The sequence below is a fragment of the Haliotis rubra genome, unplaced genomic scaffold (assembly GCF_003918875.1).
Source record: "Haliotis rubra isolate DU_JTF1 unplaced genomic scaffold, ASM391887v1 Scf104, whole genome shotgun sequence".
Classification (NCBI taxonomy): Eukaryota; Metazoa; Mollusca; class Gastropoda; order Lepetellida; family Haliotidae; genus Haliotis; species Haliotis rubra.
In genome coordinates this window covers 49,471-77,334 of record NW_025764937.1, presented here as the reverse complement: position 1 = coordinate 77,334, position 27,864 = coordinate 49,471, and the positions used below count along the sequence as shown (strand labels likewise).

The following is a 27,864-nucleotide window of genomic DNA, read 5'->3' as shown; positions in this document are numbered from 1 at the left end:
ATAGCAGTAATATTAACACAACATTACATGGAGGCTAAACATGTTATAAAAATAGGGAGCCACTAACTGCTTAGGGGGCCATGTGAACATTTGGGGATGAGAACTTTAACTGGACCTTTCACTCAGCATTATCAGCATAGTATTATGTGTGATGGCGTGTTACTGAATACACCCTACCATTATAAATAATAGATCACCACTCTTTTTACTGTGTCATGAATGTGTACATGAACCTGTATATTTTTCGAGTATTTCATAAGAAATATTCTCTGAAAAGTATGACCAAGCAACATACCAATCTCTTATATACTCTCACAAATGGCATAACACAAATAACTTAAATCCCCAAAACAAACTTGAATTGTTATACATACATACCCATCAAGAATGGATGTAACATCATTAAAAAAATAATTATGACATAATTAAATTTTCTTTTATTCCCCGTTCTTTTTTAAAAGAAACTATTTACTGTATTATTACATAAAACACTGTGCAAAAATGGCCAGGCTTGCCGATATTTAGAGACAACTTACTATATTTTTACACATATTAGCAGAATTATTAAACTATAAAATCAAAATCCAATACCATTCACATCATATATTTTCTGGTTCTATTTGTGGCCATAAACATATATTGTTAAAAGGAATAATTAGCTATATTTTAAAATATCATTAGATATTGCAAGAAAGTCATATTTCAAGTTGAGCAGTAACCATTTCTGGGAATGAATGAATCATTATGAATAAAAATGAATGAAAAACACCTGACACCTAAATTCAGCATCCACAACCAAGAACATTAATTGGTCGCTCACTTATTTTTAAGCTAGTAGAGTAATTAGAGTAAAGCGTATGAAAATGAATTCTATCTCGTTTCAGTTTCACGTTTCTACATTTTCTGCGCTGCTATATTTAGCTATTATGGCGGACATCGACTATGGAGCGCTACCATTGGCATTTTTTGCGATCAGTAGTTAAAATAAAGGACACGAGTTGTGCAGCTGATTTTGATCTTAATAATTGTTTGTCGATTAAATACATAGTTGACAGTAAGACGTATAATTCTCCATATTAGTTATCCCAGTTCTGGTCGTATCCCAGTTTTGGTCGCAACAGTCGTCCTGTAAACGCTTGCGAAACGAGTGGAGGTCGTCCACTACACGGGTATGGCTGCAGGCGATGGCATTGTTATAAGGACGTGGAGCGATGGGTGAAGCTTTCGCTCGTCACGCCTAGGTTCGATTCCCCACATGGATACAAAGTGTGCAGATCAGGGTTAGAATTGGTCTCCATTTCCCATGCTTGTCGTAAGAGGCGACTGACGGGATCGGGTGGTCAGGCTCGCTGGCTTGGTTGACAAATGTCATCGTATCCCAACTGCGTAGATCGATGTTCAGGATGTTGATCACCGGAGTGTCTCGATTTTTACACATATAGTTGGAATATTGCCGAGTGCAGCGTTAAACAACAAACAAACAAAGGCAAAAAACATGGGTACAATGTATGAAGGCTATTTCTGGGGTACCCCACCTTGATATTGCTGGAATATTGCCAAAATGGCACAAAACAATACCCACTCACTACAATGCAATATATGGCTCACACTATTGATGTGGAGACAGCACAGCCCATCTCAACTGACCACATAAACAAGTTGTCTGCGACACCTACTATGACACATTGATGATGAGAAGCTGACGGGCTCAACGTGTCATGAGATCTTTTGACAAGTTATTTAGAGAACCCCGATACAAGGCAATTTATCGAATGATACTTTGTCTAATTTTGTCCAAACATCAAAGAAAACTTTATGAACGTTTGCCCTTGCCCTCAAAAAAGACCTTCAAGGCACAGGCCATCGTGTCTTTGCGAGGATTAAATATGTTAAAAACACATAAAACATTTCAGATGACCCCCGACTCGAAATGCTTCACAGTACAATATATTATGATTGTCATAATGTATTATACGGTGTAGCATTTCAAGTCGCGGGTCATCTCAAAAAAACTATTTTTTAAATCTTTAATCTCCGCAAAGACACGAGGGCCTGTGCTTCAAAGTAGATTTGGTTGATGAAGTCGTGGCTTCAGTTTTCAGGGACATTGATGTGATGACCATCATTCACCATCTGTGGCGAGGAAGGACCGTTTCCAATTTCGTCCGCAGAGCTAAACGAAGAAAGGTGAGCTTGTGAAGTGATAAGTGGTTCAACATTGTTTCACGTACCCGTGAAGATCCGGATTAGCATTGCTCTTCAGGGCTTGTCGTAGGAGGCGACTAAAGGGATCGGGTGCTCAGGCTCTCTGACTTGGTTGACCCATGTTACCGTGTTCCAATTGCGTAGATCGATGCTCATGATGTTAATCATTGGATCGTCTGGTCCAGACTCGATTAATTACTGACCGCCACCATATAACCCTGATTTTCATGAATCTCCAATCGTCAAGCAGATTAAAATATCTTCCAGTTCAAATATTTTCCAATGATATTATTGGTAGGTGTCGCTGTGAGCGTATGCCTAATGCAACCGCAGATTGTGCTGAGACGAACTTATTAAATTATATGTAATATTGTTGTCAGAAAAAACACGGTGCAGGTATGCACGGGGCCAGGTTCAGTGGTTCAAAGGAAAACCGACGAGGCCAGGTACCAGTAACTTGACTTATTCTGGTGAAGGGTACAGTAGAGGGAAGCACCACATGGATACCGCCATGTTGGTTCTCACCAAAAGTTGGAATGATACAAAATGTAGGTGTGGAAACGGAATTTGCATGCAAAACGAAATAGGATTCAAAGATAAAGTAAATGACAATTTTGGCCTTAAAAGGGCTTTGTAACATTGTCGACATGTCATACTCTCTGTCGTTTCTGAGCACCGTGGACAGCTGCACCCCAAAATAGTACAATGTATGAGAAACAAAACGTGTTTTGTGAATCTTTGATCAACGTTGGTAGTGACGCATGATTTTATGATGGTCCCAGCACACGCTGAGGTTACTAACATGTGCGCCACCTACCGACAATTGTCACCAAGGGAAGCGACTCCAGCATGTTGAGGAGACCCAGGCGAGTTCGTCACACCTGGGCTGGTCGAACAGGTCATCAAGCAACGAAATATAACAAAGAGCTGTTTTGACCTATATTGTTTCAGCTAAGCACAACAAAACTGAAATACAGGCGAAAAGTAAATAAGGTATATACATATACCATATATGCTTGTAAGGAGATACCAGGCGCATTACTGTTATAAGTTTATCAATAGTCATATTCTACATTCTTCAGTTTACTGGCAAAATCCGAGCAGTAGCCTAGTGGTGAAAGCGTTCGCTCCTCGCCCCGAAGAATCGGGCTCAATTCCCCACAATGTGTGAAGTCCCTTTTGTGGAGCGATGTTGCAGGAATATTGCTAAATGCGGCGTAACACAATACTCTCTCAATCTTCGTTGTCCCCAGGTTGAAGGGCGGTAGGGTAGCCGTGTTGTCAAAGCGTTGGCTCGTCACGCCGAAGACCCGAGCTCGATTCCCCTCATGGGTTCAATGTGTGAAGCCCATTTCTGGTGTCCCCTGCAGTCATATTGTTGGAATGTTGCTAAAAGCTGCGTAAAACCATGCTCACTCACTCACTCTCACCAAGTTGAACGTTTCTGTCCCTGCGAAGTGAGGACATTCCCTCTATGGGCGATGCCCCCACGTCTTCACAACCTGAACTGCTACACATGGCAGCCCCTCATAATCAACGTGAGCAGTCGCCCTTGTCATGTTTTCTGTGTTTCCGATCTAAGAAAATGATGCAAACGTATTATCAGGAGTAAAAACCCGTACGTAGTCGAAAGACAAGTCGGAGTAATGAGACATGCACAGTGATTTGTGGTAGAGTGTGGTCCTGTGCACAAAGCTCAGGTCACACAGTTGGAGTTAAGCAACGTCGAGCTCGGACAATCCTTGGATGGGTGACCGTGTTTGGCAGCTTGGCTCTTGAGAGTTTCTAGGACTTTCAGTCCTGCCCCACAACGAAGCACATGTGATACATGTGATCTCACCTTAGGCAAGTGAGTTTGTTCAAAATTGCCTCTGTTCACCCAGCAGAAAATGGGTACCCGGTGGAAAAATTGATGTTGCTATAACCTTCCAGCGCCTTGCATGCAGCTTGGGTTATCCGAGGTAGTAATGTGCTGTGCTATTGATTGTTAGCGCTATGAACATACCTACTGTCCGTTTGGGCTCAAATGAGAACGATGAATGAGTAAATATCTCTAAATAGGGGGGTGACAAACGGCTGGTGGAACAGCACCAGCACAGATTCAGGTACAACTCAGCACACCCAGGTGAGATAACCCCAGCCTGTCATGCGCTGTTCCATCAACCGTTTGTCACCCTCGGTGTGTAGCATAAAAATAGCACAATATTACATGATAGTTTCTTAAACAACTTTTTCCGTGATCGATCAAAAAACGTCAGATTTCAAATCCTGTTTGGTACGGAGGTTTCAGGACCATGTGTCATATTTATGTGTCACAAACGTGCTGGAGACCTGCATCAGTTAGCTGTTTTGCCGTGATATCATTGTCCACAGGAACTCTATTTTCAAAGCAACCCATATTCACTCATCAGCACGTTTAAACATTATGGTTATGCTTCATTTATTTACTCGTATTACATGCAAACATCGCATGGTGTCTTCGCCTTTTATTAGCTTTTCACCAGATAAAGAATCACAGACTGTCGCTCGGGTGTGGAGGCATGCAGTGTCATGGTAAGGGTGAATGAATGAGTGAGTGTAGTTTTACGCCGCTTTTAGCAATATTCCAGCAATATTACAGAGCGGACATCAGAATTAGCCTTCACGTATTGCCCTCATGTGAGGAATTGAACCCGGGTCTTTGGCATGACGAGCGGCGTAAAACAATACTCACTGACTTAATATCTAAAAAATATACCTGCCACAGCGACCAAGTCAGGACGGCCATTGTTCAACAAAGGTTTAATTCCAGGTATCAAGAACTGTATAACCATGAGGTGTATACATCCCGATTGATAGTCAGCATGGTCACTAAATAATTTACTTTTCTCCCAAAATCTGCTGAGATCTTCCAAACCTTCCATATTTTGTGTCCAGGAACTATTCTGCACATTGAGCACAAAAAGGAAATTAGCCCAACGTGGCTGCACAGGACGTACCGTGCAAATAAATAAAAGTGTTTAGGCAAGTTTCATAGGATTAATGACTCTGAAGTCTAGACCTCTTGTATATCTGTAAGTCTAGACCTCTTGTATATCTGTAAGTCTAGACCTCTTGTATATCTGTAAGTCTAGACCTCTTGTATATCTGTAAGTCTAGACCTCTTGTATATCTGTAAGTCTAGACCTCTTGTATATCTGTAAGTCTAGACCTCTTGTATATCTGTAAGTCTAGACCTCTTGTATATCTGTAAGTCTAGACCTCTTGTATATGTATAAGCAGTATGTTTACTTGTTTTCGTTGCAGCCCTTATCATCATGTTGTCAATTGCATCATTGCTTCATTGCTTCATTTACTTATGAACACATGCTTCATTTACTTATGAACACATGCTTCATTTATTTATGAACACACGGATGTAAGCATCATGATTTGACCCGTGAACATCCGGAGTAGAATAGGTCTTCAGCAACCCATGCTTGCCACAAAAGGCGACTATGCTTGTCGTAAGACGAGACTAACGGGATCGGGTGGTCAGGCTCGCTGACTTGGTTGACACATGTCATCAGTTCCCAACTGCGCAGATTGGTGCTCATGCTGATGATCACTGGATTGTCTGGTCCAGATTCGATTATTTACAGACGGCCGCCATCCCAGATAGCATTCGGGCGTTGGCCCAACTTTGGCAATGTTGGCAAAAACCATTGCCAACGTCTGAATTGCTATCTGGGATATAGCTGGATTATTGCGGAGTGCGGCGCAAAACTCAACTCACTCACTAACCCATCACGATTTTGTAATTGTAATTGTGTTAATGGGGCGGTATTTATATAAGCATAAAATGCTTGTGTACCAACCTAGGTTTCTGAAAATATATATATGCTTAAACCAACTACAACTGAGAAAACCCTTTCCACTCCCATACGAGATCACTACCACGAGCAGAGTCGGTTGATTCTAAACATCTCTAATGCGATTCCTATTGTGTCATAAGCGTGTGTTTATGAATCACTATCGACCGCCTCCGTGGTGTAGTGGTTAGAGCGTCCGCCCGGAGAGTGGAAGGTCGCGGGTTCGATCCCCGGCCGCCTCATACCAAAAGACGCTAAAATATGGTACTTGTTGACTCTCTGCATGGCGCTCGGCATTAATGGGTACAACAAGGACTGGTAGGCTCGGAGTCAGTATAATGTGTCTGAGTGGGGTATTCATGCTTCATGCGGCATGCTATCTCAGTGAGCTAGCACTATAAAACCAGCTTCAGTGTGGGCTAGTACAAGCAGCCACACATACACATGCATGTGAGTCGTCATATGAGCGAAATATTCTTAAGTGCCACGTTAAAACCTCACCTCACCTCACCTCACCTATGAATCACTATCGAAAGGTGATAACATCAGGTTCACGTTAAAAGGTGAACATACCCTGTCCCTTTGGTGGCACCCGTCATGTAAACACGAGTAACATCCGAGTGAATTTCTCAGCTGCTTTAACGGGAAGACAAACCAGCGAATTGCATAGAACATATACTATTCAAAAAATGAAACACATAACCCAGAAATCTTTTGCGAAACTGCTGTATTTTCAAACATGTGTAGCTCGTCCACAAATAGACTTTAGTACATGATATTTTACATCAGAAAAAGGAAATGTCAATACAACGAAGTGGATAATGTTAGATAACGGAGACGCTGAGCGCGATGGTGACGACGTTATACCGTCCCGACGTCGGGTCTCCTGAATCTCAGTCCAATCTCTCTCAACCTGTTCCGTACAGTTTGGCCGGATATCCTCCGAAGTCCAGGCACTCTGGCTGCTGTGATCTCATCCGTGGCAGTACGATCACGCAAATGTAGTACCCGGATGTACCGATCTTGGGCTACAGTGGTGACTCGAGGTCTGCTTGGTACGGGGACCGTCATTTGTTATACCTGTTGGCTTGTAACGAGCTGCAAGCCGTGATATCGTGCTCAGACTAATATTCAGACGCCTCATTCTTTCAATGGCGATGTTCCGTGTCCCAGCGTCAAGACGTGGCGTAGAGATTTGACCTTGAAACTCCTTCAAAACGAATGCAGATTTCCGAAAGTAATATGGATTTTTATATCCAGACAGTGCCTGCTCTGTGCTGCACAATTTCAACTGGAAGGTGATTTCTGTTGCGTTGTGGCGATGCCATTTTAATCCTTGTAAGAAATCTCATCAAAATCAACCTTTTCAGGTAAAATCGATTGTTTACTTGTGCAGGTGTGTAAAATCATGTTATCAACACTTTTATTACATATTTTGACGATTGTTAGCACACAATAGGTAATTACTACATGTAAAAAAAATGCAATACGCCTATGCGTTTCTTTTTGGGAATAGTATCTTTGCGTCAAATTTGGAAATGTCCCCACATGTCTACAATGAAACTTTTTTAAAGGTTTACTTGGGGCGGTGGGGTAGCCTAGTGGTTTAAGTGTTGGTGGGGCGATGGGGTAGCCTAGTGGTTAAAGTTTAGGCTCGTCACGCCGAACACCCAGGTTCGATTCCCCACGTGGGTACAATGTATGAAGCCCATTTCTGGTGTCCCCCGCCGTGATATAGCAGGAATATTGCTAAAAGCGGCGTAAAACCATACTCACTCACTCACTCAAAGCTTTACTGAAGCCTTGAATGTTGTAGCTTCGACCAAACATTTTCTGAGATGAAGTCTTATGACGCTTTTTGACATTTTGATATAAAAAGGCTCGATTGTACCTAAAAAGTTTAAATGTAAAAACCAAAATAGCTTTAATATAGCTCGTCAGACCGGAAAGGTTTACTGTTTGAAATTTAAACCACCACCCTTTTCATACAGTCTGGTGTTGAGGTTCTAGTCCCTCTGAATCGCACAGATGTAAATATAAAACAGAGTGAGTGAGTGAGCTCCAATTAGTTTGACACGTGCACCAACTCAGTGGATAGAGGGGTATTTTTATAGTGCGCCATTTGTGCAAGGTGTTAAACTGTGACACATGGTTACCACTCCAGCTGCGGGGCATGCTCACCTTTTCTATGGAATTGCCCTGGGGCGTTGTTATTTATTGTTGGGACGGTGGGATTAAAGCATTTGCTTGTCACCCCGAAGACCCGGGTTCGATTCCACATGGGTACAATGTGTGAAGCCCATTTCTGGCGTCTCCCGCCGTGATATTGGTAGAATATTGCTAAAAGCGGCGTAAAACTAAACTCACTCACTATTTAACATGACACTGATAACTCAGTTTATGTTTACAAAAATCGAAAATAGGTCATATATGTTATGTGTGATAATTTATTGAATATTTACAGATATTTTGAGGATTTATATGTGAATTTTAATTATGAGGATATGAGGCGCACTGAGAAACTACAGTGACGCAATCTAAAACAGGATGAACAAACTACGGCAGCCCGGTGTGAGCATTAAACGATAGTAAGCGACCAACTTTTCTGTATTTAATTCGTTCTGAATAAAATACTGTGTAAACCAATGAATTAGTTGAAATTTGAAGGCCCATACAAAAAGGGTTGTTCAAATAATCGGCCCCAAAGGAATTAAGATAAAACCACCGTTTGTCCAGATACAGTGGGGTATTACTCCAGAATAGAGGGACGGTGGGGTAGCCTAGTGGTTAAAGCGTTTGCTCATCACGCCGAAGACCCGGGTTCGGTTCAGCACATGGGTACAATGTATGAAGCCCATTCCTGGTGTCCCCCGCCGTGACATTGCTGAAATATTGCTAAAAAGCGGCGTAAAACCAAAATCACTCACTCACTCTAGATTATAAACTTGTTCCCAACGTTCTGATGACGCTAGATCGAGCCCTGTGCAAGAACAGTCTAAACACTAAGTAACCACACCGTCGTTTGTCCAACAAAGTGGTCCGAAATCGCCTAAAATCGGTCGGGTATAGAGCCAGGCGACCGGTCAGACGCTCGCTATCCCCAGAGCACAAAGCAGCGTGACTAGCTTGGTGTCAAACTCAACGTCACTGGAATCTGACGTCATGGGGAAAGGTCCACTGGTCGGACGAAAGTCGATTTCTTTGGTTCATAGCCCTTGTTTGGTGCCGCAGAAACGCTGCATATACACAACGTAATATCTTGGAGCAAGAATGGGACAGGAATTGTTTGTAGGGCTGCCTTTCATATGATGGTTAACTTTTTTGTAGTTTAATTTATTTCTGAATCCCTGTTTCAGTCAAGACTAAGCAACCAGGGAAGCGCTCAGTCAGAAGATAGGCAGCAATCTCACGGGATACAGGTGCACATTTTTACGACAAAAGACAAACCATTCACTCACCATTCACACAAACACAAAGTTGTTTTTAATTATCAGGCAAATAAATTAAGAATATAATTATTAATTCAGTTGTCTTTGAATAAACCATGATATAAGAGTCATTTAGAATAAAATTCGGCGTTACAGCTTTTGTAAAACAAAATACATTTGTCAATACTGTATCTCAATCTCAACTCACTTCTGAACTGAGCAATATTTGGTAAAGCAGAATTGAGCTTGCGTTTGTACAAGTTATATTTTCCCAATAATAAGAACCAGTTAAAAACAGAGTTAGTAAAAACATTTTTTCTTACAGCCAAAAATTATCAGTTCCAAAGTGAGTTTGGGATGACGGATTTGATCACAACCTTCTGTTAACCATGTTAAAAAATTTGACCAAAAGGTTTGAACAAATTCACACTCCTATGGTAAACCACTGAGTACTGAATGAATCTTGAATGACAAGTCGAATCAGGATATATAGTTATCTGTTTCCTTGACTAAAACAAACCAAGGCAAGATCATGGCCATGATTTCTTCTTTGTCACTTTCTGAAGTCTCCAGCTATATTTCTAAGTGGATTATAGTGTCTTTTGTTCGAATCAGTGTGCGAAATAGTTTCCAAATTTTGCAAGCCAATTGGGCTAGCTATGCTTAAAGTTACTAGTCCACACAATAATTTACTAGCGCGAAATTTGAATGTAGACACGGGTTTCATCATTAAGCCGCTGATATGAACATTTATATCAGGCCATAAATCTTGCATGATTTAAAAAGTGTATTATAACTTAACAAGTCGGAGAGAGTGATATATTTACAAAATGATCCCATGAAAAGTCACCAGCCAGTCGTGCCAGTATTTGTGGAGATTTACTGGCCCGACTGGATTTTTACTAGCCACGGGCAAGCGGGCTAGTGGCTATTTCGCACACTGGTTCGAATCCCAAATGTATCATGATCATGATCCTTGGTTTGCCAGACAATTACAGAGCTTCATTTTCACCGTAGTTGGACACATTTAAGAGCTGCAGTCCCCTGGCACATGCATTGGGTGAGTGAGTGAGATTTAAACAGCTTTATGCAACATTCCAGCAACGATTGGGATACTAGGAATGGACTCTACACGTTGTACCCATGTAGAGAATAGAACCCAGGTTTTCGTTGCGACGAGCGAACTCTTTAACCACGTGGCTACCTCACCGCACATCCTCCGACTTGAAGGTGACACGTCGTAATACAATTGAGTGAGTTTTGTTTTACGCCGCTTTTAGCAATATTGCAGCAATTGAATGTAGGGGACACCAGAAATGGCTTCACACATTGTACCCATGTGGGGAATAGAACCCAGGTTTTCGTCGTGACGAGCGAACGCTTTAACCACTTGGCTACCCCACCGCCACCATAATACATATGAAATCCATTTATGCGTCATAGCATAATTACTAACTCATTCAATTAGAGCAAATATGTCCGATACAGTTGACCATATTTTCCGGTCGCCTCCTCGACTCTGAAGCTGACGACACTCGACCAGTGCACACTTACACTGTATCCAACATGGCGACAGCTGGAGCCGCCATTCTTCCACTTCTTCTGTGTTTATTTCTGGTAGATGTGTGTTCCGGTTACAACTTTGACGTTGTCCACGCCCGTGTCCTCCACAGAAAAAGTATGTTTGGATACGCCAGTGCCTTCAAGTGGACTCCAGTCTGGATATAAGTAAGTGCAAGAACTTATAGTCACTTATATCTTTCAACAGGAAGTCACTGTAAACGAGACGATCACAGTCACTACCACGCTTCCCCACTTTCTTAATGATGCGGGGCGGTGGGGTAGCCTAGTGGTTAAAGCGTTGGCTCGTCACGTCGAAGACCCGGGTTCGAATCCCCACATGGGTACAATGTGTGAAGCCCCTTTCTGGTGTCCCCCGCCGTGATTTTGCTGGATCATTGCTAAAAGCGGCGTAAAACTAAACTCAGACTCAGTCATATATATGTGATCATTTGACGGTCGGATTAACAATTGCAGAATGTGTTTACTGATCGTGTTAAGGGGAGATGGGAAAATCCTACATGCATTTATGATCATATATTGACATATCCTGCATGTATATATGAGCATATAACAGGGACATTGACATATCCTGCATGTATATATGAGCATATAACGGGGACATTGATATATCCTGCATGTATATATGATCATATAACAGGGACATTGAGATATCCTGCATGTACATGTATATATGATCATATAACAGGGACATTGACATATCCTGCATGTATATATGATCATATAACAGGGACAATGACATATCCTGCATGTATATATGATCATATAACAGGGACATTGACATATCCTGCATGTATATATGATCATATAACAGGGACATTGACATATCCTGCATGTATATATGATCATATAACAGGGACAATGACATATCATGCATGTATATATGATCATATAACAGGGACATTGACATATCCTGCATGTATATATGAGCATATAACAGGGACATTGACAAATCCTGCATGTATATATGATCATATAACGGGGACATTGACATATCCTGCATGTATAAAAGAGCATATAACGGGGACATTGAGATATCCTGCATGTATATATGATCATATAACAGGGACATTGACATATCATGCATGTATATATGATCATATAACAGGGACATTGACATATCCTGCATGTATATATGATCATATAACGGGGACATTGACATATCCTGCATGTATATATGATCATATAACAGGGACATTGACATATCCTGCATGTATATATGAGCATATAACGGGGACATTGACAAATCCTGCATGTATATATGATCATATAACGGGGACATTGACATATCCTGCATGTATAAAAGAGCATATAACGGGGACATTGAGATATCCTGCATGTATATATGATCATATAACAGGGACATTGACATATCATGCATGTATATATGATCATATAACAGGGACATTGACATATCCTGCATGTATATATGATCATATAACGGGGACATTGACATATCCTGCATGTATATATGATCATATAACGGGGACATTGACATATCCTGCATGCATATATGATCATATAATGGGGACATTGACATATCCTGCATGTATATATGATCATATAATGGGGACATTGACATATCCTGCATGTATATATGATCATATAACGGGGACATTGACATACCCTGCATGTATATATGATCATATAACGGGGACATTGACATATCCTGCATGTATATTTAATCATATAACGGGGACATTGACATATCCTGCATGTATATATGATCGTATAACGGGGACATTGACATATCCTGCATGTATATTTTATCATATAATGGGGACATTGACATATCCTGCATGTTTATATGATCATGATAACCATGATAACGTATTGGCAAAATGGCCCCCTAGATATATATACGCTCCCAAAAAAGAAACGCATATCGGAATTTCAACTGTATTTTTATGTTTGTTTTGAAACATCTTGTAGGCTTTATGAGTCAATGAAATATAGCGAAATTGCACACTGGGAATGCAGACTTATCAGTCTTTGGCACCAACTCGAGGAAAGTCAGTTTGAGTGTCACATGGAGACGTGTGGTGGCGCTGAAGTCAATACCTCGTGTGACCACCGTGGGCATCCAGAACTGCACGGCATCGCCTCGGCATCGAACGAATAAGTCTCAGAATCTCGTGTTGCCCAATCGCAGCCCACTCTGCCTGTAGTGCCTGTGCGAGTTGCTGAAGTGTCTGGGGCTGAGGGTTACGGCGTCCCACCCGTCTGCCCAGGGCATCCCACAGATGTTCGATCGGGTTTAAGTCCGGTGATCTTGAGGGCCAGGGGAGCACATTGATGTTGTGGTTGTGGAGGAAGTCTCTAGTGTGACGTGCTGTGAGGGGCCTGGCATTGTCATGTTGAAACAACTCCCTCTGGCGATCAATGATTGGAAGGAGGTGTGGGCGTAGGATTTCGTCACAGTACCGTTGAGCTGTCAGGATGCCCTGGATCATCACCAAATCACTTCTCCTACGGCAGGTGATCTCACCCCAAATCATAACACTGCTCCGGCCGAATCTGTCCACCAGGGGAACGCAAGCGTCGGCGAAACGTTCACGTCGACGTCTGTACACCTGCATTCTTCCATCGCGTCGTTCCAATAGAAATCGTGATTTATCATTGAACCAGATTCTACGCCAATTCGGTAGGTTCCAGGCCTGAACGTTGGTGCACCATTGAACTCGATGTCGACGATGTTGTTGTCGAAGCACAGGGCCAAAATAAGGTCTTCTGGCACGTAAACCAGCCTCTCTCAACCTGTTCCTGACGGTCTGTGCAGAAAGCCTCCTCAATCCGGGTATTTGTCGACTGGTACTGGTCGCCGTAGCTGTTCGATGACGCAGGTGATGTACCCGGATGTAGCGATCCTGCGCCGCAGTGGTCGCCCACTACGAGGGGCATCTGCTACCGCATTCTGCAGGCTATATCTCTCCCAGAGCCGTGAAATGGTGCTTTGGTGAACATTCATGCGTCGGGCAACTGCACGTTGAGACTGGCCAGCTTCAAGCAAACCAATGGCGATATGACGGTTGGCTTCACTTAGACGTCGCATTTTGCGTTCGTCAACAATATTCCAAATACAGTGAATACTCGACAGACAGCGATCAACCTTTTATACCCATCATTGAGACTATCTGATCCCCAACTTTCACGTGCATTGCATGTGAAGTGTGTATTCTGTGACACTACACGCCGAAATTGAAAATCATGCTGTTAAATACGGGTATTTTACGGATGGTGCGTTTTGTTGTGATGTTCCAAAACATAAACACCATAGGACTCATAAACAGAGCTAAACCTTTTGTAAAATGAATCACGTTTTAATTCATTGCTACATGAAATTTATATTTTCATGATGCGTTTGTTTTTTGGGAGAGTATATATCCTTTAACAACTTCTAAGTAGTCTCCGTTACAAAGCCCTTTTTCTGATTTGGACAGTTTCTCGTCATTCTTAAAAACAACAACCTATGTTTTGTTTGCATTTACATTAAGCTTAAATTCACGGCAATGGCCTTCCAGCAAGGTAATTTTTTTGTGTGGACCCTTCACTGTACTTGAGAACATGATGACATCAACAGTAAACAATGACAAAAATACCATAACAATGTCCGGGTGCAACTGAATACCATCTGTACAACTTTGATACACAACTGACGCTAATTCATTTATAAAGAACATGGACAGAAATGGGCTTAGTATACAGCCTTGGCGTACACCGACAGTTAAATGTTGATGACATAACACCATTGTTACGCACTCATGTTTTCACATTGTTATATGATGATTTTATTACCTCCCTTCGTTGGCTTTTTATTCAATCAGGTGTCTACGCTGCGAAGTTGAGCGTACCAATCACAACTCACTTTCGCTGTATAAATTATCTAACCGATTAAACTTGGCAACACAATAATATATTGTTGCAGAGGTACTCTGAACAAGGTAGAAGGAGTTCTTGCATGTATTTTTTTAGGATTTCCGACCTGTCAATTTGTCTGTATGTTTTCCCCAAAGATCTGAGTCGCACTGCGAACAAACTTTCGTGGCTGCGACCGCTATCTTTGTTGACACTGGCAAGCTCGGTTGCAACGGCGGCTTATCTAAATGGCTACTGTGAGAATGCGGAGCCAGCAAAGAGAGGTAATAAAATCATCGGCTCGAGCCGTAGATGCATCCAGGGTATAGTGGAGATTTATCGGAACGTATACCCTGGAGATTATCGAGGATTTGCAGCTTTGTGCTCTGGAGATGGACGTCTGATATAGGTCGTCGTTCTCTAAACGGGGCCGATTTTAGGCGATTTCGGACTTTCTGTTGGGCAAACGACGATGTGGCCTCTCTGTTTTGAACAGATGAAGTCTTGTGATACTGGGAATTTCTGTATCCTCCCCAAGTAGCTGTCATTCGGGGTGTTCTGGTGAATCGGCTGTTGTCGATGGACAACTAACATCACTTGCAATAGCCCTCAATGATAAGCCAGCACTCTGCCTTACTGAGCAGTTGTCTGTGGATGAGACCCCATATTTGCTTATCAACAACGAAATCAATAGATTTCCAAGGTATTGAGCAGTAAGAACAGTTTACTGAATCTTGATATTTGCTTAATGACGGATACACGTATTGCACGTGACGCTCACCTTTGATCGTAGAATGTGCACATCAATGTATAGTGCGTCATAAGGGTGAAACTACAAAATTATGATATGAATAACAATTACTATATGGGTTTAGAAAATAAAATAAAATGAAATAAAATAATAAAAACACAAAAATTCCCTAGGTGTTGCGTTACTTTTTCCATGTGTACATAATTATATGACGGGGAGATTGAGTCCTGTATTTACATAAGATCTTGTTACGGAAGGAGTGACTTGGCAAATAAAGCATATTCAGGGGATTGCCAGTTTTGGTTGATCATGTAACGAGTTCAGTAATAAAGCATATTCAGGGGATTGCCAGATTTGGTTTATCATGTAACGAGTTCAGTAATAAAGCATATTCAGGGGATTGCCAGTTTTGGTTGATCATGTAACGAGTTCAGTAATAAAGCATATTCAGGGGATTGCCAGATTTGGTTGATCATGTAACGAGTTCAGTAATAAAGCATGTTCAGGGGATTGCCAGTTTTGGTTGATCATGTAACGAGTTCAGTAATAAAGCATATTCAGGGGATTGCCAGTTTTGGTTGATCATGTAACGAGTTCAGTAATAAAGCATATTCAGGGGATTGCCAGTTTTGGTTGATCATGTAACGAGTTCAGTAATAAAGCATATTCAGGGGATTGCCAGTTTTGGTTGATCATGTAACGAGTTCAGTAATAAAGCATATTCAGGGGATTGCCAGTTTTGGTTTATCATGTAACGAGTTCAGTAATAAAGCATATTCAGGGGATTGCCAGTTTTGGTTGATCATGTAACGAGTTCAGTAATAAAGCATATTCAGGGCATTGCCAGTTTTGGTTGATCATGTAACGAGTTCAGTAACAATATCAGCAATGATTGTAAATTGTAGATCCTGAACCAATGTCGCTGTTCCGTGTTTTAGGATCATTGTAGGCGCCCCAAAAGACAACTCCGAACGACGGAACTCTACTGGTGCCACACACGAGTGTGATGTCACAGAGCCTTTTAGCTGTGTCAAGATGCATTTCCGGAGAGGTAATGGTCAAGATTGTTTATTGTACATAAGGCCTCCGGCCCGCATACATTATATTATAATGACAGGCAAAGTATGGGCAGTGCAAATAGTGAGAAGCATCTTAATATATGTAACTAGTTCCCAGAAGAAATTAAACTCGTTCTAAATGTCAGTGAATATGTTTAAACCCAGAACTATGTGAACCCGTGAAGATCCGGGTTAGAATTGATCTTCAGTAACGGTGGAGTCTACTAATGCCTACAGTGAATAATGCCTACAGTGTTAAATAAACAACTTTACGCCCCAGTGCTGCTGATTGCACCTGCCTTCAACCTTTCAATAAAGTGGCATGGTCCTATTTCAAAGTGCACTAATGCCTACAGTATATAGAAAACAGTAACTTTCTATGTTGAGAGACATTTTATTTGGTCATTCATATACATATGTACATTCATATACATATCTTTCACATTGTTGTCATATTTTTCTTAATTTTCTTAAACTTTATTCATATCTTTCACATAGTAGTTTGTTTTGAGATAAATAAATTTACATAAATAAACATAATCATTTATTTGGATTAAAATGTAATTAAAACTTAATTTGATTCATGATTATATATACATATATACATCTTTCACACAGTCAACTACCACATTCATTAATAAAGTCATTGTGGTAACCAAAAGTAATTTACATGTATACACACAGTTTCACACATTCATCAACATAGTCATTTGGTTTTCAAGCTAGCTTGATCAAATATCCTGCAGCAGTCAGGAATTCCAGGGGTGTCTTGATACCAGATGTCAGCTGGGCCTTCAGACGAGTGAGTCTCTGGTCAATTTCTGTGTACGTCCTCTTGCGGGGTGGGGGGACGGGCGCCATGAGCCATCTGCACCAGCTTATTTCTCTCCGCTTTCTCCAGCTTCTGCAGAACCTTCACAAGAGCGAAAATGTTCGGGTTGGCTCTCTGGACGGTCTTGTTGAGATGCGAATGCCAACCCTCGAGATGATTGTTCGTCCTTGGGCCGCTGGTGTCGTGGTGATTCCATAGTCCGGCTCGGAACCGTGCATGGTCGTCTACCCAGGTGCTGGTGATGTAGTCCTGGAACTCATCCTTCTGTCCAATGGCAGGGGCGTCGTCCATGACCTCTATCCAGGCATTTTGTACCATGGCCACTGGGAGGAGGGGGGAGTGCTGCTGCTCGTCGGACCCATCTGTGGACCTCAGGATCCTGCTGGTAGGCTTCGCTGAAGCCGAGGTTCTGTACTTTCCTCCAGAGAGCCTGGCTGTAGTGGAAATAGCATCCACGGACGTCGCAGTTGGGGAAGACGGTCTCAACAGCGTTGATGGCAGCGATTTCGAAATCCGTCTGGATGACATCAGGCTGGAGGGGCGATCCCGTTGTCTGCTGGATCTTGTCGTTCAGGAGACGTAGCAGGCGTTCATAGGTGCGGCGTTGACGATTCGGCAGTAGACAGAAGACCAACTGGGTCATCTTCCTCCGACTAGGCCATGGATGACGTACAGCTGATCCCAGAGAGGAGGACAGGAGTAGAAGGTGCCGTCCATGTAGAGGGTGTCCACTTCTTGCAGGAGGGTCAGGCGGTCACTTGTGGCGAAGCAGAGAATCTTGTCATCATCACCGTCATCAATGCAGAGGAAGGGCAGTCCATCTGTAGTCTCCTTGAAGAAGTCGGGTAGATTCACCTCGCTGAGCGTCTGGGGAAGTGGCGGCATCATCTTCCGTCTCTGCTTGTAGAGTCCACTCTTCATAGAATGGAACGACTTGACTGTTGCCGCTTCACCTCGGTCAAGTCGGGAAATCTCCTCATCGTAGATCACCTGAACTGGCGTCGTCTCAGTCTGTACCCGCTGCCTCAGGGAACTGGCAATCTTCAGGGCTACCTGGTCTTCTTGTGGGTGGTTGTGTGGGGTCTGATTCCGAACAAACTGTCCGACTGTCGTACACTTGCCAAAGCAGCCACCTTGAACACACTTCCAGTGTACACACGTCTGTCGCCTGTTGTTGAGTCTGTAGCGGTATCCTCCCAAGAGTACCTGCTGTCCTCCTTTCTGTGATGTGAAGTATTCGACTTTCTTGGGATTTGCCATGATTTGCAATGAAGATTTGTATCACAAGCATTTTAAAGCAATACATTTCCTTCTCCCTTTAATAATCTCTCAAGTAATTACTCTATTCTTCAATTTTAAAGCAATACATTTCCTTCTCCCTTTAATAACCTCTCTATTAATTACTTTACTCTTCAATTTCCTTCTCGTGTGAGAACTAAATGCGTATGGAATTATCAAAACATAAGCTAGCTAACGATTTAATACTCTTGATCTTACTCTTTACTCTCCTTGCTGGCCTCCCCTAATCCCTTTGTGGGCAATAGTGCACACTAAGTGGAACAATCTACTTGTGTGCAGGTAAGCGTATCGCTGTCACTGCAAACGTTGTAGCTATTATTCCCTGTAGGCATTATTCACTGTAGGCATTAGTAGACCTAACCTCAGTAACCCATGCTTGTCGTAAAAGGCGACTAGCGAGATTTTTGTAAGAATTGTTTGTAAGAGGTTCGCTGACTTGGTTGGCACATGTCAGCGTTTCCCAATTGCGTAGATCAATGTTCATGCTGTTGATCACTGGATGGTCTGGTCCAGACTCGATTATTTACAAACCGCCGCCATACAGTTTGAATATTGCTACAACCAAGCCAGACCAAATAGAGCTATGTGGTTGTACTGTATACTCAAAGGCAAAAGAGAAATGATTCAAGCATGGTGACGATCAAAAGTTCATACGAACAGCGCACCTTGCATATACAAATGGGCCACATCACAAGAGAGTTCACAATCATCTTTACACTGTCAGTAGCGAGTGTCTTCCCTTTGGCACGTCCGCCTCACAAACGTCGCTGAAAGTCCTGGTGAGGATCATTACATATCCACGCAAGGATACGGCTTGCACCCTCCCGCACCCTTCTTTATCAAGATGCTCACTTTGAATATCTGACCTTTCCAGAAATCACAGAGGCGCCTTCAGGAGCGTGGTACGTTGACAATGAGATGTACGGCTCCGTCATCGTACAGACCAACGACTCGACCACTGTAAGTCTTCGAATAGTTCATAATCAGTAAAATCATTCCGGGTTATAATTGGGGCGAGTAAATGGCTCGTTGGTCAGACGCGATGACGCACTTAGAATCACTGGTTTACCCGTGAAGATCCACCGCGTTAGAATTGGTCTTAAACAGCCTATGCTTGTCGTAAGAGGCGGCTAACGGGATCGGGTGGACAGTCTCGCTGACGGTTGACACATGTCATCGTATCCAAATAAGCAGATCGATGCTCATGCTGTTGATCACTGGATTGTCTGGTCCAGGCTCGAACATTCATATAGCTCTCATATTGCTGAGTGCGGCGATAAACAAACAAACAAACAACGAGTAAACAAACATGGGTTTGCTTGGTCCAGACTCAATTACGAACATCCCTCTACAGTGATCGTTAATGAGAATCTATTGATGAGGCCTGTCCAGCGGTGTTGGTGTCTGATTACACTAAATAGTTTTTGTAACTTGTGAATAAAACTGTTGTAACAATGTGAAACGAAGCGCATGTGAGGTATTGTGCAAGCTGGAGGTTTATGTACCAAATTACCAATTACTGCACCCGATAACATCCGGCTTCGTGTTGTACCAACCTATCAAGAGTTATATACAAACAGCTCGTTACACAGACATTTATCATTAAAACTGTGAAATTTATCTTTGAAAATGTAAAATATGACGCATGTTATATTTGTGTTTACACCTTCTAAGTAAAGATTCTTGTACGGCTGTTCACCACCCGGTATTCGAACCCACAGGCACTTAATCGCCAGTACACAAAGCTAGCCGTCTAACCCACTGAGCCATCAAAGTTTCCACAACCCAACCCATGCTAGAATCTGTACTTTACTGAGAAATTGTAATGCAAAATATAACATGTGTTACATCTGACCACTTTTTAAATGGCGTTGTGTATTCAATGCTGTAAGACCACTGTGAGCATGCGGACCAATACATTGAAGTCATTACAATGTAAAATACTGTCAACGAAACCAGTTTTTCTGTTGGTCAATGATTGATTTAACGTTACACAGAAATTTATCATTAAAACCCACTGTGGAAGTCGCGGTGGCTGAGCGGTCTAGGCGTCTGGCGATTAGGTGTCTAACTCTGAGGGTGCGGGTTCGAATTCCGGATGGGACTCAACCCAAAAAGTAGTAGAATCTGTACTTTACTAAGAAAGTGTAATCCCAAATATAACATATGTTACATTTGACCACTTTCTAAAATGGCATTGTGTATTTCATAGCTTTCGGCCGTGGGAGCCGTGCCAATTAACACTTATCAGAGGGGTACACAAAGTCCGCAGTCTAGACTACCAGTTGTCCGACTTCCATTTTGTGGAAGCCGCGGTGGCTGAGCGGTCTAGGCGTCTGACTTTGTGTGCTGGCGATTAGGTGCCTGACTCTGAGGGTGCGGGTTCGAATCCCGGATGGGACTCAACCCCAAAAGTACTAGAATCTGTACTTTACTAAGAAAGTGTAATCCCAAATATAACATATGTTAGATTGATTTAACATTGATAAATGATTGTTCACTCCAGGTCTGCGCACCTCGATTCAATGACCTTCGTTATGAGGGAAGTGGGGCTGCCTTTCTGATAGGCCGCTGTGTTAATGACAACGTCAACATGCGACCAGCAGAATTCTACCCTTTGGACATTAAAACCTATTTCAAAGAAATTTACCTCGACAGCGGAATTAGCAAGTCCGTTTACTTGAACGGTATGGGTCAAGCCGGGATGTCTGGTGACGCAATGGCAGTAAGTTCACTCCCAGACAGAGCACATAAACCTGCACCCCTTCGAAACAACCGAATTTTATGACCAAATTAGGAATACGAAGGGTCCAAGCTATTACTTCGAGATAACCGGATTCGACACATCGAATTATTCGAAGTTTGACGCAACAGTGGTTTACTGTATAAACACCACGAGTAGAGGTTAATCTCGTACCATATTATTATCTATTGAGCCGTATCTATGTACATAACAATGCAATTGGGAATTCATCTCATACGATCTCAGCATAAAGTTGATTATACTGAAACCCAAGAATCGGTTTGTATGCCCCAAACATGGCACTAATACTATAACATGTACTTACGACAATGGTAGTGGTAAGATGGCATTTTGGAATGGCGTGTTCTACCACTGCCAGGTAGCCTTGTGGTTAAAGCGTTTGTTCATCACGCCGCAGACCCGGGTTCGATTCCCCACATGGGTACAATGTGTGATTCCCATTTCTAGTGTCCCTTGCTGGAATATTGCTGACAGCAATCCTCACTCACTCACTCACTCACTCACTATACAACTGTTTACGTTCGTATTCTTACATTTACAATCAAACAGTAAATTAAATGACGAAATTCCTCCAATCTAATTCTTCGTTATAGGATGGCAGCGTGTTGATTGGCGTCCCAGGATTCAAGGAATGGAGGGGTATGCAATACATAAAATATTAGATTTTATACTTCATACATCTGTAAACAACTGGTGGAATCTATCTTTCCGAAGTGTGCACAGTTGGATCTTAGTGATGACCAGTGTATGAAATAAGCCAAAAATCCAGCCAGACATCAGGGCTGGTAACTTCAAAATGTTACAAGCCCAAAATGGATTTAACCAGACCAAATATGGTGAATTTTCTCGGATGTATAGAATATCTAAAAGATTTACCAGCCATCGAGCTGACTAGCTGTAAATTTAGACCGTCCGTCCGAAATCTAGACCGTCTCGGCGGTCGGAGGGGCCTTATTTCATCCACTGCGATAACCCATGCTCATCACTCTTTTAAAAAGGGTTTTTTGGTTTGTTTGGGTTTTTGTTTGTTTTGATTTTTGTTTTTGTTTGTTTTTTTTTGGGGGGGGGGGTTATGTTTTATCAACCTTACCATAATATACGCAGGGTACAACTGCGATGATTAATTATTTTTCTATTTCAGTTTCTTGTTCGACACCGGGGCAGAGAAAATTGATAACCAGATTTGAAACAAACCAAAATACTAACGATTACGTTATCCGCGTTGTCACGTCAATGCTGACGTTGTTTATCGAAAGCTGATGGCAGTGTAAAATATTGCTATGTTCTCCTATGTTCTATCCACGATCACGACACCAACAGTTGCTCTGTGTAATGTGACATAATGGGGAGTGATTATTCTTCGTCCAGACACGCTAGTTCTCCATGCTTTGAGTCAGGACAACATTCCGCTTCCGTAATTTGTGACATAAGAATTACACAGTAACAAGTAGGTTTCATGTGCTATATCCCAGCATCAGCTGGTAACGGCTACTGTTGGACGGCATCTACGCTAACAACTAGTCTAAAAAAAAAGTAATGTAATGAAAATGAGCCCTGAGACTTTCTTCATTTTCAGAAGCTGAGGAAATCTAGACTTGCCACATTTTCTAGACTTGCGTGGGCTTTCTTGGATATATTTGCTTCAGGGTCTGTATGACAGACTAGACGGCATCTGCCTCAGCGCGCGAAGCGGGCAAGGGGGCGCAACTCCTTGAAAGGGGACGCAACTCCAGGACTGTTTCCAATTATACAGGTCGCCCTAAAACCTTATCTACCTACCAATTATACGCAGCCATATCGATTGAATATTGCTGAACGCGTCGTAAAACAATATTTTCTCTGAAATGATATCTTGTCTCTTTTCAGGAGGAGTCGTTTTGCTGAAAAAGGAGGGCGACATTGTGATGAGACTGGAATTAGAAATGCCCTTTCGTATTGCCGAATTTTCATACCTTGGTAAGTTCAGTGGACAGAGAGTTTGACCAGACAGCGGAAGGCCCGTCATTCTCATACCTATAATTCTATTCCGGCAGTGTATTATAAGATGGTGACCCGTGAAGATCTAAGTAGAATTGGTCTTCAGTAACCTATGCTTGCCGTAAGAAGCTAACGGGATCGGCTGGTTAACGCGTCATCGTATCCCAACTGCGTATATCGATGGTCTACTTCAGTACACTGGGTCCTGGTGAGGCATGCCTGTCAAGGGATGGTTTGCTGTTGTTTTACGCCGCACTCAGCAATATTTCAGGACACTCCAGGGACAATCAACAGTATGAGCATCAGTCTGAGTCTACGCAACTGGGAACCGATGACATGTCTCAACCAGTACAGAGAGCCTGACCAACCGATCCCGTTAGTCGCCTCTTACAGCAACCAATGGTTGCTGAAGACTAATTCTAACCCGAATCTTCATCACGAGTTCATACATGCTGAAAGGCGGTATGGTATCTCAGTGGACTGGCAGTCTGAAACTGACATCGATCAGGACTAATACAACGAAACACACGCGCACACACACGCACACGTACGCACACACACACACACACAGGCACACGCACACACAGAAACACCCACATTCACATTTCCATACACGTGCAAAACTATATAATACGACATTTAACCAAATTTCACCCTACTATAATTTACAGGGGTGCACATCAGACCATAATGCACCTCTTATACAACTGGGAGGAGTTGGGTAGCCTAGTGGCTAAAGCGTTCGCTCGTCACGCTGAAGACTCGGGTTCGATTCCCCACATGGGTACAATGTGTGAAGCCCATTTCTGGTGTCCCCCGCCGTGATATTCCTGGAATATTGCTGAAAGCGGCGTAAAACCAAACTCACTCACTCCTTATGTTTGTTTATGGATCCCTTGAAAATCTGAGTTAGAATTGGTCTTCAGCTACCCATGTTTGTCATACGAGGTGACTAAGGGGATCGGGTAGTCAGGCCGCTTACTTGGTTGACTGTATTGCTGCAATGACTTTATATGACATGTTTGATAACCATGGTGATTGACCAACAGGCTACTCTGTGGTCACGGGGAAGTTGTGCGGTCAAAAAGACACCTGCTTTGCTGCAGGTGCTCCACGTGCAGATATAGTCTACGTAAGTTTAATGAATAATGACATCCATATTATAATAAAGAATGTTCCTAATTAATTCTTCAAGTGGGCCAGTATTTACGTCACGTGATGCAGTCACTGTATATTATCAGTTGCAACGACAACAGTTGTACACGTCCTGTCCTGCTTTGTTGCATCAATTCCCTCCAAGACTTCCCTACAGCACTATCCTACAGCACTTACCTACAGCACTATCCTACAACACTTACATACAGCACTATCTTACAACACTTACCTACAGAACTATCCTACAACACTATCCGTCAACACTTACCTACAACACTATCCTACAACACTTACATACAACACTATCCTACAACACTTAACTACAGCACAATCCTACAACACTTACATACATCACTCTCCTTCAACACTTACATACATTACTCTCCTACAACACTTACATTCATTACTCTCCTTCAACACTTACATACATCACTCTCCTTCAACACTTACATACATTACCCTCCTACAACACTTACATACATCACTCTCCTTCAACACTTACATACATCACTCTCCTACAATACTTACATACATTACTCTCCTTCAACACTAACATACATTACTCTCCCTCAACACTTAAATACATTACTCTCCTACAACACTTACATACATTACTCTCCTACAACACTTACATTCATCACTCTCCTACAACACTTACATACATCACTCTCCTACAACACTAACATACACTGCTCTCCTACAACACTTACATACATTACTCTCCTTCAACACTTACATACATTACTCTCCTACAACACTTACATACATCACTCTCCTTCAACAGGTACATACATTACTCTCCTACATCACTTACATTCATCACTCTACTTCAACACTTACATACATTACTCTACTACAACACTTACATTCATCACTCTCCTCCAACACTTACATACATTACTCTCCTTCAACACTTACATACAATACCCTCCTACAACACTTACAACACTTACATACATTACTCTCCTTCAACACTTACATACATTACTCTCCTTCAACACTTACATACATTACTCTCCTTCAACAACACTTACATACATTACTCTCCTACAACACTTACATACATTACTCTCCTACAACACTTACATACATTACTCTCCTCTCCTTTACATACATTACTTCCTTCAACACTTACATCACTTCCTTCAACACTCAAATAATCATCTCACTTAACACTTACATACATTACTTCTCCTACAACACTTATATTCATCACTCTCCTTCAACACTTACATACATCACTCTCCTTCAACACTTACATACATTACTCTCCTCTTCAACACTACATACATCACTCCTTCTTGAACACTTACATACATTACTCTCCTACAACACTTACATACACTCTTCCTTCAACACTTATATACATCACTCTCCTACAACACTTACATACATCACTCTCCTCCTACAACACTTACATACATCACTTCTCCTTCAACACTTACATACATCACTCCACCTTCAACACTCTACATACATTACTCTCCTCCCACAACACTTTACATACATTACTCTCCTTCAACACTTACATACACACTCTCCTACAACACTTACATACATCACTCTCCTTCAACACTTACATACATTACTCCTCCTACAACACTTACATACATTACTCTCCTTCAACACTTACATACATTACTTCCTCCTACAACACTTACATACATCACTCTCTCAACACTTATATAACATTACTCTCCTCCTTCAACACTTACATACATTACTCTCCTACAACACTTACATACATTCATCACACTCCTTCAACACTTTACATACACTTACTCTCCTACAACACTTTACATACATCACTCTCCTTCTTCAACACTTACATACATTACTCTCCTTCAACACTTACATACATTACATTTCCTCCTTCAACACTTCTACATACATTACTCTCCTTCTAAACACTTATATACATTACTCTCCTACAACACTTACATACATCACTCCTCCTTCAACACTTATATATCACATACATCACTTCATACACTCTCCTCCTACAACACTTTTATATATACATTACTTCTCCTACAACACTTACATACATCACTCTCCTACAACACTCCTTTACATACATCACTCTTCTCTACAACACTTTACATACATCACTCTCCTTCTAACACTTACTCTTCATACATTACTCCTCCTCTCTCCTTCAACACTTATATACATCACTCTCTCTTCAACACTTACATACATTACTCTCCTCTTCAACACTCTATCATACACTTACATACACATTTACATACACTCTCCTTCAACACTTACATACACATCACTCTCCTCCTACAACACTTACATACATTACTCTCCTTCAACACTTACATACATTACTCTCCTACAACACTTACATACATCACTCTCTTCAATACTTCTTACATACATTACTCTCCTCTTCAACACTTACATTCATTACTCTCCCTTCAACACTTACATACATTACTCTCCTTCAACACTTTACATATACATCACTCTCCTACAACACTTACATACATCACTTCCTTCAACACTTATACATTACTCTCCTTCAACACTTACATACATTACTCTCCTTCAACACTTATATACATCACTTTCCTCTACAACACTTACATACATTACTTTCTCCAATACAACACTTACACATACATCACTCTCCTTCAACAACACTCCTCACTCTCTCAACACTTACATACATACTCTCCTTCAACACTTACACATTACTCTCCTTCAACACTCTTACATACATTACTTTATATACTTACTCCTCAACACTTACATACATTACTCTCTCCTACACACTTACATATTACTTCCTCCTTCAACACTTTACATACATTTACTTCCTACAACACTTACATACATTACTCTCCTTCAACACTTTACATACATTACTCTCCTACAACACTTTAACATACATCACTCTCCTCCTACAACACTTACATATACATCACTCCTTCAACACTTACATACATTACTCTCCTCCTACAACACTTATACATTACATTACTCTCTCCTTCAACACTTACATACATTACTCCTCCTACAACACTTACATACATCACTCTCTCCAACACTTACAACACTTCTCATAACACTTTACATCATCACTACTCTCCTACAACACTTACATACATTACTCTCCTA

General features: G+C 41.8%; 1 protein-coding gene and 1 long non-coding RNA gene across 3 annotated transcripts in view; both read left to right on the top strand.

Moving 5' to 3' along the window:
• LOC124274004 (integrin alpha-3-like) overlaps nucleotides 1-27,864 on the top strand; it is an 86,154-nt gene that overhangs the window by 21,211 nt on the left and 37,079 nt on the right. The window contains exons 2-7 of the mRNA XM_046709340.1: nucleotides 16,589-16,701; nucleotides 19,714-19,799; nucleotides 21,346-21,564; nucleotides 22,197-22,242; nucleotides 23,470-23,559; nucleotides 24,630-24,712. Of these exons, the coding sequence (XP_046565296.1) occupies nucleotides 16,589-16,701; nucleotides 19,714-19,799; nucleotides 21,346-21,564; nucleotides 22,197-22,242; nucleotides 23,470-23,559; nucleotides 24,630-24,712 (637 nt within the window). The remainder of the gene's footprint in view (nucleotides 1-16,588; nucleotides 16,702-19,713; nucleotides 19,800-21,345; nucleotides 21,565-22,196; nucleotides 22,243-23,469; nucleotides 23,560-24,629; nucleotides 24,713-27,864) is intronic.
• LOC124274025 lies at nucleotides 2,089-9,550 on the top strand. Of its 2 annotated transcripts, none has more exons than XR_006897817.1 (2): nucleotides 2,089-2,187; nucleotides 9,392-9,550. It is a non-coding gene; the product is annotated as an uncharacterized LOC124274025 (long non-coding RNA). The 2 variants fall into 2 exon arrangements; XR_006897816.1 differs by lacking the exon at nucleotides 2,089-2,187 and adding an exon at nucleotides 3,112-3,198.